The sequence below is a fragment of the Rhipicephalus microplus genome, chromosome X, assembly GCF_043290135.1.
Source record: "Rhipicephalus microplus isolate Deutch F79 chromosome X, USDA_Rmic, whole genome shotgun sequence".
Classification (NCBI taxonomy): Eukaryota; Metazoa; Arthropoda; class Arachnida; order Ixodida; family Ixodidae; genus Rhipicephalus; species Rhipicephalus microplus.
The window spans coordinates 177,913,992-177,936,206 of NC_134710.1; the positions used below are offsets into that span (position 1 = coordinate 177,913,992).

The 22,215-nt window shown below is 44.6% G+C and overlaps 2 protein-coding genes across 3 annotated transcripts in view; one reads left to right on the forward strand and one right to left on the reverse strand.

The window, feature by feature from the left end:
* Positions 1 to 1,424: 1,424 nt before the first annotated feature.
* LOC119177224 (uncharacterized) lies at positions 1,425 to 11,172 on the reverse strand. The gene is made up of 4 exons (XM_037428645.2): positions 10,885 to 11,172; positions 8,588 to 8,749; positions 7,077 to 7,172; positions 1,425 to 1,902 (listed from the first exon to the last, which is right to left on the reverse strand). The coding sequence occupies exons 1-4, from the start codon at positions 11,155 to 11,157 to the stop codon at positions 1,834 to 1,836; spliced, it is 600 nt and encodes a 199-aa protein (XP_037284542.1). The 5' UTR covers positions 11,158 to 11,172; the 3' UTR covers positions 1,425 to 1,833.
* Polr3D (RNA polymerase III subunit C53) overlaps positions 2,037 to 22,215 on the forward strand; it is a 148,719-nt gene continuing 128,540 nt past the window's right edge. For both annotated transcript variants that reach the window (XM_075878280.1, XM_075878281.1), the window contains exon 1: positions 2,037 to 2,064. In XM_075878280.1, coding sequence (XP_075734395.1) covers positions 2,052 to 2,064 — 13 coding nt within the window. In that variant the 5' untranslated portion in view covers positions 2,037 to 2,051. The remainder of the gene's footprint in view (positions 2,065 to 22,215) is intronic.

The window sequence follows — 22,215 nt, forward strand, 5'->3', positions numbered from 1 at the left end:
TGACATTTTTTTTTTTTTTGAAATGTGTGTTCACGGCATAGTATTCGTTCCTGCTGTGAAACCACCTTTACAGGAGGGTTATATGTGGATTATGATACATCTATTCGTTCATTTCGAATACTTCGAACTTTCTAATTACTTAAATTCGAAGCGAAGCGTATTTGAATACTATAATATTTGTTAGAATATTCGAGGTGCTCAAGTAATCGCTGAAACCTAGTAAATATCGCTAGTGCGTAATATATATACATGCGTGATGGTGGTGTCCGTAAAGTCGAAAGACTATGCGCGGTAGGACAAGACGAAACGAAGGCACGTTTGTGGGCATAGTCGCATATAACACACCCTTCTCTTGAAGGACTACTAAGTCACCGAGAAATCGACATCTAGTTGTTTTGTAGCAGCCGTTCGCGAGTCTTCACCAAACGCGTAGCCGCGCCATTTGTAGATCATGTACCCAACAGGTTGTTGGATCACGTTAAATTACGCGATAAAGTTCTTCCAGAACGCATAGTCGGTTGGGAAAAAGCTGGTTGGGAAAAAGCTTTCTGTGCTGGGACTCGGGGATACCCTTGTGCACGAGTTGATGGACGTGATTCAGCTGGATTGCGTAGCCTTGTCTCGGCAACAGCCTGCTTCTTGGCTCTTGGCTGTAGGTGGATGCGAGTCCTATATAAATTCTTTCAGGGCCAATCGTTACAGCATATCTGCGAGGTTCTGTATTGATAATGACTACCGCGTCTTTTCCCCACTTTCTATGGAGGCATAGTAAAAACAGCTGACTAGAAATTGGTGGATCGTACAGTCGTCACAGTGTTAGTGATATTCAATTTTATTTGCTGGATAAGCATGTATATGACGAGGCGTGACTACAGGCCTGAAAAAGTGGTGGTCACCATTCAACGCGAACGTATCAACACAGGGTCGCAACAGTTTTGAAATTTGGCAGAAATCGTGGGCAGTGCCAACCGGTCGCTTAGTGGCATTCGATCCGTCGACACAAGCGCTATCAAAAACTCGATTCGTCATCGTAATTTGAAGTTGACTATCCTCGATTAATGAGGCTAAGGTGTACCAAAAGTTGTCGACTGTAAAGTATAACTTGCCCGCAGGAACGTCTCGCTCCGTTGGCATTTTGATTGAATATATAGTGTATTAGCAGTGCTGCCCGCGTTTATTGGAGACATCTCCTTTTATAAACGCATCCCTCCACCAGCTCCTTGAAAAAAAAGTGATATACAATACCGCGTATATTGGAGATGTTTCCTATTCTAAAGCCACTAAAGCACTCCTCCCCTCCAAAAAAGGGGGAGGGGGAGCAAAGAGAGAAAGATAGAGTATTGCGCTTATAGAGCAATGCGCTTTGGGCCCAAATGCAGAAGCGGCGAGTATACGAGTTGTTCAAAAAATACCGTGGAGAGTAATTTTGTTTTATTTGTTTATTTTCCCCAATAAAACGTAGACATTTCTTTGTTAGTTTTTGCGACGCGACGTAAAGAAGGAACACGCGGTTCACACTGCACAAGAAGCATAATCAACTTTCGCTTTGTTGTTCGTTCTACATAGTGCTTCGACGATAGCCGGCACTTGGACATGCATTGCACGCATGACTCATTGTTGCCCAATGAAAACAATGCATTGTGCACAGATGATGCCTGCGAAGCGTATTCACGTCGCCCACAGCTGTGGCGCAGTTTGCAGCAAGTTGACCGACGGGCACCGCCGGCCTGAGTACCTCCCTCTGCAGCATGCAAGAGCGCTTGTCGTGACCGCCTGGCAGTTCTCAGCAGTGGGACATCAGCCGTGAACGGTGGACGCCCTGGCCTCTCTTGATCAGATCTTCTTCTTGTAAGCGAATCCGGTGTGAATCAGGTGGAAGATAGAGGCCACGAGGCCGAGGACCTGTTCAGAGAAGCAATGGACGGAACAACATGTATACAACGCGGAAATTGTTGAAGTGTTCGTTCTCGTGTGTTTCATGGTCATGACGCTGAAACAGTAAAAGAAATCATCTCCACGCAGCGCTAAGAACGGATTATACGTACGACCACATGAAACACTTTCGTAAGTACATAAAGCAAATAACGATAACGAGGGCCTTTACATTTACCCTGTATATATGAGACCAGGTTCGACTGCTTCAAGTTGGAAACTATATATACTCTGTATACTTGGGAACTCTAGCAGGTCGGACCAAGAGCGAATGGAGGAGCGAGTTGCGTTAGGGCACCTGCAGCAAGTCACTAGCCTTGTTCGATACGCTCAGGGAATTAAGAGCGGCGCTAGTACAAGCGCAGGGTAACCAGAGAGGAAGCGTCTATAGGTATCGCTTACGCTGCTCACAAAATAAGGATAGGCTTGCTTGACACAATCTTTAGGTAGGAATATATAGGTTGTTTCACGAACCAGTTTAAAAAATGGACCACTGTATAGCACAATACCGCTTTCTCGGAGTGCACATGGACAGGCGGAACAGCTTGCGCCATCAGTTGCAATAACATGTTAGATAACGAAAAAAATAAGGGGCTCCGAAACGTTTAAATTTCTGCGTTTGAAAAACAAGCACGTTTAAATTGTTTCCTGTTAGCTCTACCGAATGTTTGAAATTACTTCAACAGACCGCAATAACCATGCACTTACTGACGGGAACGGGAGCTCTTTGAACCAACCACCATGGGTCGGTGAACTCAGTCATGAATCGACTCACTCAGACTCGGATCAGGCCATAAATATGAGTCTAAGTGAGTAATATTCTGGTGAGTTTGAATCCGAGTGAGTCCGGTTGAAAAAAATTTGCGTAAGTGAGTCCGACTCGGTAAACTTTTGGTGAGTCGGAGACGGAGTGAGCTCGAAGCGCAAGATATATTTCATGAGTGAGTCTGAGTGCGCTCCATAATTTTTGCCGACCTATGCTAAACACAGACTTCAAAATTTTGGAAGTTGTCCAAGGTGCGGTTAAGTGGTCGTGTAGCCATCGCAAAGAAACACCTTTATTAAATTCCAACGTTCGGCTAGATTTTGCGGTTACTTCTGTGGCTAAAACATGACGAGGTCTTGCGCAACTGCTCGTGTGAGTATTTTTCTGATTAAATAATAAATGTGAGTTTATATACACTCACATTTCTGCGCATAGCAAGGAGAATATGATAAAAAGTGCCAGCCTGGACATTCTTGCGGTATACACCGAGAATTACCTTGAGTTTTGTGACACAAAGTTAACATAATTGGCGCAACGAAGAAATCAGTATATAGTAAAAGTTTTATTTACCGCAGCCGGTTATCGGGTTTCGCAAGCCTATCCTAGCACTATTTCTCTCGAAAACATTGTTTGCGAGAAAGCGACGACTTGGGTTAGTCGAAACAGTGTACTCATGCTCATGCGCTTGGGCCACAAGACTGGTGACAAGGGAATACAAATACTCAGGTAGTCTTTGTGTTATCTTGTTTCTTGTCTTGCGAGTGCACTTGGTGTTAGTATGACAGTTTTGTTCACACATTCTTTTCGCACCATCAGGCTGTCTAGAAAATTTGGGCCTTGTTGGGATCATGGCATCGGATACCGTCGAGCACCATCAGAGATGGCGGCATACAGCCGAGGCTCCCGCTGGTGTTATAAAAAATGGTGCTTTTTATTCCGTGACGCTCCGTTAAAAAAATACTTTGAGGCACAATCGTGTTAGAAAATGGAAATACTTTTGGCAAAAATTGACTTCATGTCTACTACATAAATGAACGCCCCAAAATATTGACCGATTATTGTTAATTGCTAAAGATACATTTTTTTTAATTTACAGTCGACTGTTTCGGTATAACAAAATGCATGCCGTCCTCTTGATTTCTCTCCACATTCATGACGTTTATGCTGCAATATTTGCACCTTAATTCGCAGCCTTGTACGAGGATGTGAACAAGTTATAGCTGTTTGGTCATATAGAACTTTGAACTAAATGGCGCAAGAACTATGATCGTTCTACGAGAATAAAAATGAGCTATAATTTTGTAATGGCCAGCGTTTTTCAAGGACACCAGTCCAATTCATCGTTTGTGGTGTAAAACATGAAACTGCTGCGCGTCAACTCAGTGACTTTTTCTTTTCTATAACTTTCCGTCCCCCTTCCCCGGTTCAGGGTAGCCTATCCCTATAACTTTCCGTCCCCCTTCCCCTGCTTCGATACAGCCGTCACGTCAGGTTAACGTCAATTGTGGTTAGTTGACATGCGCTGAAGTTGATTTATGTAGCAGTGTCCAGGGCCAGCATCTTCGTGAGCATCAGCAATTCATATCAGCTTCTGGCGTCGCTAATACGCATGTTCCAGTTGGCATCGTTGTGCAAGTGCAAACATGATTGACATGTTGGGTTTAATGTCCCAAAACTACCATATGATTATGAGAGACGCCGTAGTGGAGGCCTTCGGAAATTTCGACCACCTGGCGTTCTTTAAGATGCACCGAAATCTGAGCACATGGGCCTACAATATTTCCGCCTCCATCGGAAATGCAAGCACCGCAGCCGGGATTCGATCCCGCGACCTGCGGGTCAGTAGCCGAGTACCTTAGCCGCTAGACTACCGCGGCGCGGGGCCGCAAGTGCAAACAACTAGTTATATAAACATCTGGAACTGTCTAACATATGTCTGTGCATGTAACATCTGTGTAGCGTCATTTCATGACGTGTTTCTCAAAAAAAAAAAAAAATTGCAATACGGTCACCTTCTCTTCGCATGCTTCGCCTAACGTCGATTCCCAGGTACGTGGGATCTGCCGATTTTTTTTTTCGCCGTTTCAGGATTGATATGAGCTGTGAATCGTGTGTGTGTGTGGGGGGGGGGGGATATTCATGTATTATAGCATGGGCTGTGGTATATGCGGATATGGGCCACACGTGACGGGGTGAAAGGGTTTCATGACGGACGCGAGAGGCGTCTAATGTTATTTATGCCATAACCTGTCAGTCATCTACATCACAAAACTTATGCCCTCCTTAGCCCCGCCGCGGTGGTCTAGTGGCTAAGGTACTCGGCTACTGACCCGTAGGGCGCGGGTTCGAATCCCGGCGGCGGCGGCTGCATTTCCGATGGAGGCGGAAATGTTGTAGGCCCGTGTGCTCAGATTTGGGTGCACGTTAAAGAACCCCAGGTGGTCTAAATTTCCTGAGCCCTCCACTACGGCGTCTCTCATAATCATATAGTGGTTTTGGGACGTTAAACCCCACATATCAATCAAATCAATCAACTATGCCCTCCTTACCTTATAGTTTCTCACAATCACACCTAGAGGGAAATCTGGCGCTAGTGAGCTGATGGATGCAATGGAATGGCGGGATACGTGAGCTTCAAACTTGACTCGGATTTGTACACCGTGAAGACACGTCTGGCTTCACGTTAAAATGATTGATTTCTTACTAAAAGAGCACGCAATAAGCTATTTATTTTTGTCCTTGCACAGAAACGTGTTGTATTTAACACTAGAACTTTTTACATTGATGTACTATTTTGCGAAGCGTGAGAAGTAACCAACGGCCGCTAAACTTGGCAGGCAGACGACAAAGCGAGCGTTCTTTCCGCACGTTTCTGTCGTCTGTTTCTTTCCTTCGCCGTTCGGTTGTGCCGTCAAGGTGGGTGGACGTTCATTTTAGAATATAACACGTGCGAATGAAATCCGCTTATAAACGAATTGTTTTAGAGAAGCATTATTTACGCAGTCGTATTCGCTTTTGAGCCGAAGCCTCGCTCAACACCAGCAAACACAAGCCTCGCAGACACATATACCGTCATTACCAGCGCTCCAACACCGCCCCTTAAGAAATTCGCAATCACGGTCACACCACACTTCCCTCTAGGTATTTGTGAGAAACTCTATGCTCCTTACCAATGCCCTCTTTACAGATGCATGAATGTATGAAAACGTCAAACAAATATGGTTCGTGAACAAATGCTTCTAATTTAATACACCCGCTAACCTGGTACTCTACGTTGCAGGCATTCTCACAATAAACTACAAAAAATAAAAATGTTAATAACCATACAATTATTCACTTAACCACCAATCCAGAGCGACGGGCAGTTGCATTAGCCTAAATCACTTCGCAAACACACGACTCGGGTGTACAGGGAATTTCGCGGTGACTTGAGTAGGTTCTTTCGTCAGCACGTCAAGAAGTTTATATTTCCGCGCCTTTTTCAAGCCGTTTGCGCAATTATTTTCGCAGCGCCTACACAACCATTGCGTCTAGCGCGATATCTCTTTCTAGGACAACAAAGTATTGAATGTCTCTTCAGAACGGAATGCATACAATCAGTGGACGTGAACTGCTACGTTCAATAAGCGTATATAAAGCAATGTTCATTTCAGATACACATGTTTCTATTAGATATATGTATTCATATCAGACACCACATATTTAATTTTCTAACATGCTTCGTTCTTTATTTCTATTTGTGCGTTTGCTTACAATGTGGTTTAAGACATGGAAGCTGCCGAATTTTGTTTGGTGCACGGTAACGTAACAAGTAGTGATGAGGCCCTCAATAATTGTGAGGCACTAAGAAATCAATGACAATACAAAAAGTGAGATTCGTTCGGTAATTACTTCTCATGTTTCGCAAACAGAAACGGCTTTTTAAAGTCATTGGCTGTAATAATCACGTCTGGTCGGGAATGGGCGCACCAACGAAAGTAAAAATATACTCATAAAAAAGATACACACTCGTCCCATGCTGAGTCGGAACGCCTTTTTTTTTATGAATACATCGTTACTTTGGCCAGCACTGTATGTGTTTTTGTTGTTTGTTTGCTTGCTTTTCCAAAAAGAGCTTTTACACTATATTGGTTGTATGGAATTGTTAAAATCAAACGTTTTGCTCGTTCAAAACATAAAAGGATGCTGATATTTTTCTGACCTTTAAGAATGACCGAAAGGTTGAACAGCGCCTTTTTGCGCAAGAAGTCACTCGCTTAGTGAGTCTAATGGCGACTGACTCCTCATGTTGAATAAGCTTTGGAATTTAGGCTTACACATAATAGAACAAAAAATAAGCGCAGTCAAATGACCAATAGCCAAGTCGTTTAATGCTCACCCCAGCTGCAATGGTGACGCCGTGGTAGCTGCTGATTATTGTTGAAACACCGCCGCTCAGGTAGAACAGGAATGCTGTGCCGTGGAACACCATGTACTGCATATCGGAGAAAGCAACAGCGGAGTCACTGTGCGCTGCAGGTCTTGCTTCGCCTTCGATCACAAGAAGCGCAATGCCTCGACAATGACACATCTATATTTTTTTTTTGCTTCTCCGTCATGAAATTCACATTCTTCTAATTCTTCTAAAAGAGATTCTTCTAATTCTGAACGCTTCATGGTAGTCTATAGTTTTTATGACACTCGACTGCTGACCTCACGGTCGCGGGATCGAATCCCGGCCATGATGGCTTCATTTCGATAAAGACGGAGTGCTATAGGGAACCGTGTACTTAGATTTATACCCCGGGTGGCCCGAATTTCTGGTGTCCTCCACTAGGGTGCCCCTCACGATCACATCTTCGATGTGGAATGTAAACAAGGGGGTTTGGTACTATTAACGTTAGGAAAGTTTATATTGGAAAGTTCTAAGACGACATAATTTATGATATCCCCCCCCCCCCTTTTTAAAAAAGAGATATCAGTAATCGAAATGAAAGGCCTCGGTCCAGGTAATATTGAAACGCTCCGGGCGCGCACGAAATGCCGCGTACGTGTTACGTAAGACCGGAAGGTTCACGTGATGAACTTCGGAAAAAAAACAAACAAACGTGCGTCTCAGTAAATCTCGTCAAAAACAACGGCAAATCGTCTATATACACAAGTGTACACCTTTTTTTTATTTTCTTCGTTTCGTGTGTAGTGCTAACCTGTTTCTTTCTTATGCTCTCAATAAGCGAAAAGAACTCTTTAGGTTGTCTGAGAGAAGATGTGCCACATTGTCTGTCCCAAGGTTTACGCTGTAGAAGAAAGAAAAACAATGAAATAAAGCACACACACAGATATATATATATATATATATATATATATATATATATATATATATATATATATATATATATATATATATATATATATATATATATATATATATATATATATCAGCCTAGGTGGAAGATGTATATAGGGAACATTATTTGTTGCAGTTTTCAACGCGAATCTCGGTGGATGAGGGCCTCATTCAGAAAAAAAAAACACTTTCGCTTATTGCAAAGACAAATGTCAGCCAGTACTGAGGCCTTGTTAGTGAATCGAAGACGAAGAGCACTTACGAAAAAAAAAAAAAAAAACTTCTGTCAATTTTCGAGTAGCTCGTTCTACAGCACACTATAGCAGAGATCGTTCACATGAACCCGACAACGTACTACAGGCGGGTCCGCTTGTTCGGTCATCGGTTCCATGCAAACGTTGGCGGACTGCATGGGTCAGCCCGCGACTGCGAAATACGAGTGGCTATATGTCGGTTGCTATGCTCCCTTAAAACGTAGCTGGGTCGGTTTGAGTCGGTAGACCCGACCCGCTCGCTTATTTAAATTATTTTAAATCTAACAAAAAGTTAGCAGGTTTTCTTACGAACAGCGTCGTCGGTAGCAGTGTTCCAGTAGCAGAAAACGCCGACGAGACGAGTATCAGGAAAGACATCACCCAGAAGGCGAATGATATGAGGACGAGAAAAAGGACAGCTCCTCTGGTCAGCCACAGCATCGCCAACGAGAATACAATGATGCCCAACACCTGAAATAATTGAAGGAAACACTGTCTCAATTGTGCGCTATAAAGGGCTTCTATGTTTACGCGAGATAAATTCATCTATATTGATAATCAACCACAATACATCTATACATATGTGCGTATGTGTGGTTGCTATTTATGAAGTTTTTTTTAATATACATATATGTCTTCTTAGTTAAAATATGAACATTTAGTATCGTAGGTCACTTAGTAGAAAAAAAAAATCTTTTACTATCGCGCTTAGTAATCAACAACAACCACAATATCCCAAGTATAGGTGGAACACCAACCATCCCATAATCCTACATGCAAGAATTTAGGTGCATTAGATGCATTCAAGTAGAGTTTTCAAAACGTCTCCTTTTAGCTATAGTCCTGTTTTACGAAAGTGGAAACGTCAAGAAGTTGGGGTTTCAAAATGACCAAGACGAGTATAACTTGTTCAGTACATGTATATTGACCACCGTCTCTGAAATGCTCGATAAAGTGTACACTGCAATTATGTCTATTGTTCTTCTAATTTCTTTATATTAAATATTACAGATCATAACCTCTAATTACATAACGTTTTTGGTTTAACTTTATGTTTCAGAAGACAAACATCCTCAATGGTAACATTAAATCTAGAAATATAACATTAATGCCTACCCAATATTCTCGGTGACACAACTTTAAACACCTTACATCCTGCTTGCTTGTGAACCGTGTCGTCGTAATTGAAATCTTCGGCACAGTAATTAGGTCTGAGAAAACATTGCAAACATGTATTAGTTTGTATACCCTGAAGCGTGTTGTTTTGGAGAAAGAAGTTCAACTGAAGGCGTCTGTGCACTTTTATTGTGTCGGAGCAATCTTTTTTTTTTCTTGGTGCACTCTCTGATACTGCCACAGAGCAGATCGGTACTATTAAGAGCGCGCTTATGTTCTCATTGTCACCGGCAATTGTTTCACTAGTGAGATTTCTTCTCCTAGCTATATATGCTGATTTTTAGGGGCGATGCTCCTTAGGGCGTGGGTCGTGCGTCTCCTGTATGTAGTAGTCACCTCTTGTTTTAATCCTTGGAATGTCCACTGGACGACGGTACTTGTATATGATGAAGATATGATGGAAAGATGCGAGATGGCGGTACTCGGAGTGATCACTAGATGGACGAACGGACGGACGGATGGACAGACATATGGACAGACAGATGGACGGACGGATGAACAGACAGACAGACAGACAGACAGACAGACAGACAGACAGACAGACAGACAGACAGACAGACAGACAGACAGACAGACAGACAGACAGACAGACAGACGGACGGACGGATGGATGAACGGACGGATGGACGCGGCCAGCGGATGATTCACGATGTGCTGATAAAACCCTTCGAAGCTTCGCCCCACTCATCATCGTTCACTCCGTGGATATGCTGTGATTGCTTTTTTGGGTTGACATGCTTGCCCGGCTACGCTTCGAAACTACAGGGGACTTACAAGTATACTAGCACGTTTCATACATGTTCCTCCTTCGAGTGTAATTCTGGTCAGATATATATCTTCTCATAACGCGTTATCTTATACTATACGGACGCCCACACATGTACTGTAACTTATATTTTCTTGGGTTATACAGCACTTCCTAGGCGCGTTTTGTTCCATATCTAAGCACCTCTTTGTATAAACTGTCCTCCCGTGTGCTAATATCTGGGTGCACGTTAAGGAACCTCAGGTGGTCGAAATTTCGGGAGCCCTCCACTACGGCGTCTTTCATAATCATATGCTGGTTTTGGGACGTTAAACTCCATATATCAATCAATTATCAATGAGTCATCGTAAACACCGCCCTAAACATCCTATAACAAGTATCCGAAGGTAAATATGCGGCGTGACTCGTTTAGTTGAACCTTCCAGCATTTTCACAGCCGAGCGTATACAACTTGCACAAACACACGTAACACAAGCGTGGGTACTGCGGTGACAGTTAGTGACTGCGCATTTCAGGTGTTGATTCGGGCTAATGTACAGACGCGCGCTCACGCTAGAGAAGCGCGGGGTATCGCCGCGCCTCTTAATTGTCCGGCACAGCCACGAACTGGCAAGTGCTGCGAGGCGCTGCTCCCTTGCGCGGCAATCGGGGTGCGTGGGCGTACCATTTCGATGGCGGTCAGCAGGCCACTTATCGTTGAAATGAAGCCCTGTTGCACAGAGACGAACTTGATGGTTGGTCCCTCCCTGACCACTGTGGTCCTGATCGTGGTCGTTGTACTTGCCATGGCGTTTTTCACCGCACACACCCTGATCGTGCACAGGAGCGGCGCGAACCGTGGTTTCTCGCTGTGCCCCTTGTCCAAAATTAGAGGGCCCAAGCGCTGCCCTAAAGATAGCGCCGGCCCCGCCTTGGCGGCCTCCTTAACCGCACACATCGCTGCTAGGGACGCTACGGTGCACGATTGGCCTGCGCCAGCAGGAATCGGACTCGTCTCCGCTGTCCGTGCGTGTGAGACCGCGTGGGCGTGACGCACGACGCTGCGCGAACGAAAGTTCAGAAAGATGTGATGATTCTGCCAAAGCGCACGGCTCCGTTATCCGCACACGCCGTGTAGCATGCAGTGCGCATTGATGAACGTTAACAACTCAGTGCAGCCCTAACTTCCTGTTTGATGACTTGATAAAAACCGCCCAGTCGCACGAGAGACTTCGCGTTTTACTGGAAGCTTTGAATAACACGTTGGTACAAGGCCATCGACTGACATTGTTCGTCTGTTCCAAGGTTCGTGTCACCTTTAGGTACTTGTGTTTCAATTCAAACACAACTACCTTTTTTTATGGTTGGGCGTGCTGCAGCTCTGCAGACTCAGCCCGCCAGCTATTCCTAATGCCAGGCTGCGTACACAGCGCTGTTGTGGTCTCTCAACTGAATCTGTATATTGTCAGTGGAACGACTAAATCAGGACATTTTCATAAAAGAAATTCAAAGAATGGAAGACATTGATAGCACTACCATAGGTGGAGGGGTGGCTAAAAATTCTAAACTCCTCCCGCTTTCATCTCCCTCATGCTTCTCCTGCATGGACGTTTACAAATTCTCTATAGGTGTTTTTGCCCCTTGAAAGTACCCTTATTGTAACTGTATTGTAAGTCTGTGCGAAATGACTAAAGGGGCTTTTTTTTTTGTACTGCAGTCTTTTAGCGAACGAAAAAACATGGACAGAGAAAGACGGGACAGGCGCTTTCTCTGTCTGTGTTTTCGTGTGTGGGTGTGTGTGCGCTGAAAAAATACCGTGTGATGTACCAACACGCACAAAAATATACCCAGCTGGGAGGATTCAGGGGATTATACTCCCGCTCTGCTCCGGTGACCTCACTCAAACCAGAATTCGTTTTTCAGCATTTTCCTCCGGTGGATGTCTGACGAAGGAAACCGCAGGAAAACGGGGTAAATTTCATGATTATGCTCTGGTGGTTGCTCCGCAACTGCTCCGGCGCATCGCTCAGCGGCTTTCATTGGCTGTTGGAGGAGTGACGTAGGCAGCCTCGCTGCCGGGCGGCCGTTCCCACGGAGAAAGAACTTCGGGCCGTTCCACGCGCTTCCCGCAAAGCCGCAACGCATGTGCCCTTACCGAACGCAAGCGGGGGACAAATAAGCCAATTGGCGACGCGGCGGAGGGTGAAGAAGTGTCGCCAATTGGCTTATTTGTCCCCTGCTTGCGTGCGGTAGGGGTCCCGGAACGTGCGTTGCGGCTGTGCGGGAAGCGCGTGGAACGGGTCATGGCCGTTTTTTGTTTCCGCCTCCAGAGGAGCCCACCACTAGAAGCGCGAGCGCTGCAAATCGTTGTGACGTGCAGGGTTGGATCACGTGATGTCGCCTCCCCTCGCTCTGGCCACGGCCGGGCTAGAGCGTGCAGGTGCAGTCTAGCACGGCCGTGTTCTGGCAAAGGAAAGCTGGTGGTTGGATGCGTTGTTTTCACCATGACTTCGCGGTGTTTTCCTTATTGAACAGCGTTGTATTGCTCTGACTTCATGTGTGCGGACTTCTGCAGACTACGCAATGCGGAAAGTTTGAGTAAAAGTTACAGTCAGCGTGCCACGGTGCGCTACGTACGCATGCAGTGCCACTGTCGCGGCCACTAGCAGTGGCCCTGTCACCTCTCTCTGTTGTTGTGGCTGTTATTTTGAGCCCATGGGGTTAAGATGAGCGCAGACCATGAATGTCCACATGAAAGCAGAACGTTTCAGTTTCCGCATGGGAGCCTCATAACGAAAAATGTACGTGCAAAGAGTCCGATTATGTATATTTTAAACAAGACTCTGAATTGTCAGAGAGTGAAAACATAGCCCCGAAATTCAGTTTCTTTGCTTTTATTTTCGTCATTTTTTCCCTATTTCGGTCTATTTTGTGCGCAGTTGCTTCTGCGTGTTCGGCCAGCGTGTTCGACGAGACCTTCTTTCTTACATCATACATGTGCGCTCCAGTTTATTCTAAAGCTTAATTCTCTCGCCTAGGTAACTTTTACCGCAGTCTGCGCCACCGACATCTTTTTAGCCAAATGTCTGTCCCCATGTGTGTACCCAACCACGCGGGTTTTCATCCGCCAGTAGCGTTGCCAAAAAGTGGCACACCTAGCACCCCCCCTTCCCCCCATTTTCCTATGGCATATAGCACACAAAATAACGGTCGCCCTCAACTGCCTGCTTAGCCCCCAGTTCTAATCAAGGTGGTGCCACCTCCGAAAAAAAAAAGTCTACCAACGCCCCTACCATCCGCGACTTCAGCTCATAGGGTTCCTTGCTTATAGATTACGTCTGTAGAATCTATAGGCTCATAGCTACTGTTACTTCATCTTAATGTTGGCTTGATCTACAAGCGAAAACGTGGTCAACTTCGAAAACTGATTCGTCTTCTAAGAGCTGCCGTGAAAGAGCTCACAGCTTATGAACGAAACTGCAAAACAAAAAAAGAAAAAAAAAACCTGGACACAGGCAATTTTACTGAAACATGAAATTACCGTTTAGATCGCGGTACGCAAGACCTCGCAGCGTGATAAATGGCGTAAAATGATACGGCTGGCTGATCGCATTTTTTAAATAATGATTTACCCCTTTGTAGAAGCTCTAGAACTTAAGCAACCATCCATAATTTTAACTCATGTGTGGCCCGATAGCGATCGAATGTGCTACGTGTGATCACCGTAGAAATTTCGCGCGTAAAATATCAGGAGCGTGCCACACAAAAAAGTTACAACTCTGAATGAGGCATGCGCGTGCGTGATTCTCACGTTTACCCGCAAGCAAAACAGAAAGGTTGTGGCTTCACGCGGCTATAAGAATGCTGTGTTACTTTCCACAACGCGAGGAATCCGCTTGCACTGTGCTTCGTATAGGGTTATGTGTACTAAACAAGAATTCGGACACGGAGCGAGTTGTCATCTTTTAAGGCGGCGCGCTCTGCCGCCATGGTTGTTTCATTTGGTGGTCATAGCAGGCGACGTGGGCAGATCAGGCATTGTCAAAAACATATAACACTTCTGCGGGGCAGTTATTTATTACATCGCACAGTCAGGGAAGGAGCTGCAGTCGTATTTTACAGATTTAGTTGAGTGAAGTACAAGAACAACAATAAAAAAATTGGCCCCGTATCTGCATGTTAATCTGCAAATGTCATCGAAAGACAATAGTCTTGCGTCTGGAGAGATTGAAGAAAACGTTTATTTGATGTTCTGCGCAAGAAAATCGGGGAATGGTATTCTGGAGGCGCTGCGTTAGAGTGCCTCGAGCGTGCAGCGGAGGCGAACGAGCGCACCAAGTCACGTCACACGTGAGGCATGAGCGCTTTCTGGCAGTTATCTTGCAAAAGAAAACGCGTGGCTCTGAGGTCTAAGAGGTTATAAGGTGTTAGAACGCGTACTGACCACGCACGTCACAGGGATGCCTCCGCATTGCGGCGCCACGGTATGTCCTCGCGCCCAATACAGGCCAAGCTGGCGGACTGGTCTGCTAGTGTTGCGGGCCCCTGGGCTCCAACCTAGCCCCCGTCAAGCTTGGTTTCCCATATTCCCCCTCCCCTTTCTGAACAATAAAGTTTATTCCTCCTCCTTCAGTGCAATACGCCGGGCGACGGTTGCCTCAGCCGTACGTTCTTGCTGCGTTGTATAGGTGCTCGCGCGTTAATCACGCGTGTATGAATTCTGAAGTATCACGCGTTCCATAAACACGCAAGGTTTTTGTGGTGATTATGGAGGTGTATCTGTAGATACCGCCAGATGTCAGCGCGGACTCCCGACATACCCAGGCGCACCACACCGAGCTGCAGTTCGGGGTATGCTTTGGCAGTGCCAAGTCCCGCCGCGCATTTCTTCATGGGAGCTTTTCTGTATATTGAGGGGCATTGAAACCAAGCTTTCAGTTGATCTGCAAAGGATCGAACCGGGTCTGTTTGGACACTCGACGCACTTTTGGACTGTGATGAGACAATTAAGCGTTGGTTCTCCCGTTCATAATGACACCATTGCTGTAAAAGGGGGTTATTACATGTCAAAATCACATTCGATATGATTATGAAGCACGCCGTTGCATTGTCTCCGGAAAATTTGACTATGGGGTGTTCACGCAGCACACGGTCCTCATCCACTCATCAAGCCCACGACCTTCGAACGGGTCAGCAGCCGAGCACCGTAGCCACTGTAACAAAAGACGACGAAGTGGAGAATGACTGGGCCTGAGCTTTCTTGCGCTGCTGTTTTTCGCCAATTTTCTTACTCGTCTATTGTGTCTTACTGCCAAGATTCGGCCACCACCTTCGTGGTGCACCAGGCGCCACGTCTTATCTTAGGCTGCCACGACGTCCGAAAGCTTCGGCTACGGGTGGCGGCCATTCTTCGCAGCACCCATCGGATGAGGACGAAGTGATGAATGCGTCCGAGCAGTAATGACTTAACCTTCAGAAAAAAATATATAACGATTACACCTTAGTTATTCAGAAAATTCTATTATTTCTTTTCTTTCACCTTTTTTTTCACATTGAGCCAAAATAATCCTGTCAAGTCAAAACAAAGTAATCATATTTCCCTAGCCTGGATAATCTTAAGGTATTGACTTACACCGCTGGATTCTTGGCCAATCCCCTTTAATGGGTGAGAGCCACAAGAAAGGATCAAGCAAGGAAACAGCAAGAGAATCTCGTGTTTTGCAGACCTGAGGAGGACTGTGACGGCCCCTCGACGACGCCCAACGCCAACGATGAGTGTGCCACTCCGAAGAAGGCGCGAACTGATAATCAAGAAGATAAAGCGATGCAACGATCATGGACTCCGCGGAAATGAACTGTGATATGAAAGCAGAAGACAAATAAGTTTTGCACAATGCTGACTGGAACTGGGAAATTGGTTCACAACACTACTGCACTGCCTAGTTCTGTATAGAGCAGCAAATCCAAGATGCATACACTTTATCACATGCTCATCTGGATAACACGTATTCTCTACTAGAGTTGCGTACTGCTCCATCACTAACCCGCGTAAGAACGGCAACTGGTCCCGACAACGCATCGTACAGTGTTCTGAAATATCTAGGCCCCAACGGCATGCCGGTTCTTCTACGGATATATAACGACATGGGGTCAAAGTCGTACGTTTCAATGTGTTGGAAGGTCGCGGGAATCGTCCCACTACTAAAGCCCGGTAAATCGCCGCTTTCGCTTGACTCATTTCGACCAGTCAGCCTCACTAGCTGTGTATCTAAAGTCATGGAAAAAATGGTTGACAGAAGGTTACAATGGTGGATCGAAGCTAACAAGTCTCTTCCAGAACAGATGGCTGGCTTCAGACGACGGCGATGCACTATGGACTGCGTCTTCGACCTCGTTACATTTGTAGACCATCAGACGAGCTGTGGAAACATGGCTGTTGCGGCGTTCATGGATATAAGAAAAGCGTTCGACTCTGTGAGCCACCTTTTTTGCTGTACGGGCTTACCTGACTAGGGGTTCATGGTCGCATCCTTCAATACATCGCCATCTTCCTATAATAGTCAAAAATACATTTCTACCAATAACAGAGCCAGCGATCGCTTCAACATGAGCAGAGGTGTACCCCAAGGAAGCGTTCTAAGTACGCTTCTTTTCAATGCTGCATTGGCAGGTCTTCCAGAAGCGCTGCCCGAAGCCTTGAACATATCCATGTATGCCGACGACATATGCATACGGATGGCCGACAAATCACTGGAAGTGATCAAACATCGGCTTCAGCAAGGACTAAACGCAATAAGTTATTACCCCAAAGAGCGAGGCATGCAAATTTCTCACGCCAAATCGGTAGTTCTGCCATTCACGAGAAAGACAGTGAAAAACTTGAAACTTTTTGTGGATGTCCAGAGAATCGAAATCGCACGAAAGCATCGCTTCCTTGGTGTTGCCTTAGACAGCCAACTCAGATGGAGTCAGCATATTGCTGATATAGAAAATCAAGTGAACTGCATCATAAATGTTATACGTCGCATAGCGGGAACAAAATAAGGCGGTACATCAGCATCTCTACTCCACGTCCATTGAGCACTAATCTGACAGACTACGCGCCAGTTCTCCACAACACCTCTCAGCCGTCTCTACACCGACTTCAGCTGTTACAAGCACGAAGCTTAAGCAGATGTCTCTAGGTCCCACAGGCAACATCAAGTTCTCTGACACTGGCAGAGGCAAGAGAACCCAACTTTATAGTAATTAGAAACATTGAGACCTGTCGGCACCTCTTTCGTCTAGTCACGCAACACCCTTCAAATCTGCTCATATCAAACCGTCGTGAACCGTGCCGAAGCGCAAATACAGGATGTGTACCACCAGTACATTTCCCGGATTCTTGAGTCGACACATTGGCCACTTGACCAAAACTACCCACCATGGCTGCTTGAGTTACCAACTATTAAAACGTCAATAAAAGGACTTTGCAGCGAACATGAAGTGCCAATAGTTGCCGACAGCAGTTGGCATCACATAATCTGTTTGACAGGTACCAAGGCTACACTCACGTGTACTGTGATGGCTCCGTCACCAAAGAGACAGCGACATCAGCATTTATAATTTCTGAATTGTGCGAAGAATATGCATTTCGTTTAGGCCATCTCTCCTCTTCAACAACGTCGGAGCTCGTAGCGATTTTGCTAGCCACAAGCTTCATTAAACTGTCAACGACCCCATGAAAATGGGTGGTAATTACAGACTCTCTGGTGCCACTCGCATGTGTGGAAAACGTCACTTCAAGACACATTGATGTGCGTATAGTATACGCTATACTATAAGAGCTATCAGAAGCTATATACGAAGTCGAATCATCGAGTGGCATTTCAGTGGGTTCCCAGTCACTGCGGAATCAAAAGAAATGAAATGGCAGATGAGTTGGCGAAAACCGCTGATCATTTTACGCAAACGTGCCTCATTCCTGTATCTCAGTATGATGTAAATAGAATTTTAAGAACAACGAAACGTGAATTATGCTCGCCTACCTGGTTCACACACAAAACAAAGGAATCGATCCTATATATATGCTGTTCATCCTAATCTCGAATGTCAATTAGACCGTGACCTCCCAAGGCATATCGACACACTCATACATCGCCTAAGACTCGGAACTGCTTACACAGAGCACTTACTACTTCGTATTCAGCGTGTAACATCGTCAGCATGTTCATGCGGCCACGACGATGAGGATATCTGCAGGTCACCTCTTGCTCGACTTTCCGAAACACGACACACCGAAAGCGACTTGAACAGGAACTCCATAAGTTAGATCCCGAGCGGCCATTTGCATTGAATAAAATCCTTGGCCCATGGTCATCTAAAACAAATGGCAAAGCAATGAAGGCTCTGCAACACTTCTTCGAAGAAACGAAGATTTGTGACCACTACTGAGCGGACTATAGTTAAAAGTGAGCGATGCGGCTACGTGTTTGTTCTGCCCATAGGAGAACTTTTGCTCTCACCTATGTAGGACTGTATTCGCGCTACAACACGTATACTGTGCTAATTTGTTTTTTTTTCTTTATTTGTAAAAATCAAGTGGAAAGGGGTAGCTGTCGCCAAGTAACGGTGACAAAAACTCCCGAATAATAAACAGCTGTTCTAAGAACAAATGTAAAATTAATGTTACAGTAATCGTTTCCATACTTTTGGTTTACTTATTTATTTATTTGTTTATTTATTATAGTCAATATACCAGAACTGGATATTTCAGGAGAAGTAATTCCAGAAAGGTTGGTTAGGACGATGTTCAATATAAAGGTATTCGTTTTATTTTTATAAATATTTTTCGGTAGTGTACAGCAGTTTTTTCACGGCCCGTGCACGAGTGGGAACTGAATACATGGAATTATCTACATTGCCGAAAACTCATGGGGAAAATTCAGTACACTTAATGAGGTCGATGACAGCGTCGATCATATTGCAGCACACAGTATAGTTACATAAATTGTTTCAGTGGGAAATATCCGACGGAATAAGTATCTGTAAACGTTAGCACGACCTGATCGCTGGCTGAATGCTCTAAAATGGCGCGTCAATAATCAAAGCGCTGTGTGCGGGAAAGAACCGTATTGATGGGGGAGAGAGATTTGCCGTAAATAATTTTGTTCAAATAACTAAACTCACCGGCCAAGCATTACGTACAAATAACTGACCAGATAACGTGGCCCCGATGTTCGTTGCTGGGTTAATCGCCATGTTTTACTAATCTCTTTTTCAATTACTAGTTACGTCTGCACAGAAGTAGTAATGTTGGTGCTTTTTTTTTTCGCCTGCGTGTTACCTTTTTTTTTATTGAACCACGGAGAGGCTTGCCCAATTTCTGTGCAACGTGCAAGCTTGAGGTTTTCGCGCACATAAAATGGGGAGAGTTTAAGTTTTGTTTATACTCATATGCAGCTAAAAGAAGGTCGACACGTAGTGTAAAGGGCCCATGCTATCGGTACACATCATTTGTAGGCGCTGAGACGTCCCCACTACGCCACCGATCGCCAAAGAGAGGGAAGACCCCTCAACCCCCTCTTTATCCGGTTCCCTCTTGGCTACGTGTCTCAATCACTTTCCACATAGAGGAATTCGTGCTGGGGCCGGGAAGTAAGAAACGACACGATGTTTTCTTAATCATGGACGCCTTTAATTCAATAGCGAGTGCAAATGGCGTACACACATACTGTCTGTGAACGACATCTCTGTTACACGAAATTGTAACACATCAGTAATTACTCGCGACACGCGAAACAGGATACATAAGTGAAGTAACGGTGACAATACAAGGATGCCTCAACACATAGTAAACACACGACGACACAAATGATAAAGTCATTAATTAATAAAACCGCGCAGTGTCTCAGTATGCCGCATCCCTTCCCGCAAAGCTCGATTAAGTAAGGGAGGTGAAGTTCGTCTCACAGAATGTCCATGTTGACGAGGACCTCGGAGCAGGCTGTTCGAGTCGGGGCTCAGGGCTTCTTCCTGGGGTCATTGTTGTTGTTGTTGTTGCCCCTTCGCACTGGCACATACCCACTATGGGGGATTGGCCATGAAATCTAGAAGTATCCTATATGAGATATATTAAAAGGTTTATTCTTAATGAAAAAACTAATGATGTAATAGAAAATAATAATTAACTAAAAAGGAATATTAAACTAAACAAATAATTGAAGATTGAATCAAGAAGAGAAAAGGTGAGGTAATACTACAGTGGAAGACAGAAATTTTGAGTAGACCAGACAATCGAGCTTATCTCACCCGGTCACAATCAAATGAATATGCAAATTTCATTCAAAATTAGACAAGTGTCTTCAGAAATATATTTAAGCAGGCATTATTATGACATGCGCTTTGATTCTCGAATGAAATTGCATACAGCATCGAATACGCTCCTGTGGCAATGTCCCAAGCTAAAGGCACCGAAACTTAGAACATTATCTGCAGTTAAATTTAAACCTACTGCTTGAAACGGAACAATTAAAAGTCTTTTCCTAATTAATGAATAGTTTTTACATGTTATAAAGTAATGCTCTATTGTTTCCGTTTCTTCACAGAATGGACACAGGGGGGATATCGCCAGACCAGCTCTGTGCAAGTAAAAGTTTAATGGAGGGACACGACATCGAAATTTGGTTAAAATAACTTCTAACTTTTTAGATTGACTCCACTGAGGTTTCCAGGGGTATGTTAGGTGCTGATAGTCCGTATATTTAGTAATATTTTCCATAATATCCGTATAAATAGCCCATTTTCTATATCTGATCGACACTATGTGTTCCGATTCTGGTAGTACCGAGATCACAGGGCCATCAAGTGTGGCTCGAGATAGTGAATCGGCTATTTCATTCAACCGTATGCCACAGTGTCCCGGGACCCAGACTAACTTCAGGAACTTCACATGGGGTGGAACTAATGTTTGTAATGTCGCTAGAGCTCTTGATTGTTCTGAAGCTGTGAGAGTAGTACACAGCGAAAGAGAATCAGTAATTATCATTGCACTCTCTTCGTTTGAAGGAAGTTTTCGTAGCGCTAAAATAATAGCCAGGAGCTCAGCTTCGAAAACCGGAGTGAAGTCTGGTAGTCTTACCGAGAATGACCAACCGAGGTAATCTGAGACGATTCCTACTGCTGCCTTTTCTTTATTCACAGAAGCGTCTGTGGCTATTATGTTCTTTATTTCCGCATGAGCTATGTAGTCTTCTAACCTGTCATTTAAGTAACTCGAAGATTGAAACTTAGATAGTGGGGGAAAAATTTCATCACATTCTATCGTAATATTGTGATTTAATGCTTTGGTTCCAATTACCGATCTGATATCCACCTTTATGCTTTCAAGTTTCTTTTGTACAAAAATAATCTGGGGAGTACGAAAGCGTGGCCAGTGAGCGAGGAAGAAGGCGTCGGGGTCACTAATAAAGGCATATGCAGACCGTCTCGCTGATAAGCCGTAAAATTTCAAGTATGTTTGTACTGTTAAGATACGGAATCGGCAAAGAATAGTTGGTATGCGAGCTTCCTGATATAGTACATTAATAGCGACATACCTGGGGAGTCGCAAACACAACCGTAACGCTTCTCGCTCTAGTAGAACTAACGGTTTAATTTTGTACGTAGGGCCACCCGAAAATAATATACACCCAAATTCGAGTATTGGGCGCATGTACATTTTATATATCATTAATAAGGTGTGTCTACGTAACCCATATTTTCTGTTGCTCAACCTTCGCAATAAGCCTGAAGCTCGTTGTGCCTTTGCCACGTTATAGTCTATGTGAGGGCTCCAGTTAAGTTTCTCGTTATAAATAATGCCCAAATATTTGATAGAATCTACTTGTGGAATCGGTTCCTGATTATAAAGTACTGAAATTTGAATAGAATCTGCTATAGGGAACACCAGGAGCGCACTTTTACTGATGTTTAGAGACAATGAAATTGAATGCAGCCAAATTTCAAGAGAATACATGTACTTTTGCAATTTTTGATG

Bases quoted from the DNA above. Each gene is read 5' to 3' on its own strand.
- LOC119177224 (XM_037428645.2), bottom strand. From the start codon at position 11,157: ATGTGTGCGGTTAAGGAGGCCGCCAAGGCGGGGCCGGCGCTATCTTTA. The intron at 8,750-10,884 runs GTACGCCCACGC...CAATTATTTCAG, and splicing joins TGCTGACCGCCATCGAAATG to GTGTTGGGCATCATTGTATT. The intron at 1,903-7,076 runs GTGAGCATTAAA...TTCTCTGAACAG, and splicing joins GCGTCACCATTGCAGCTGGG to GTCCTCGGCCTCGTGGCCTC.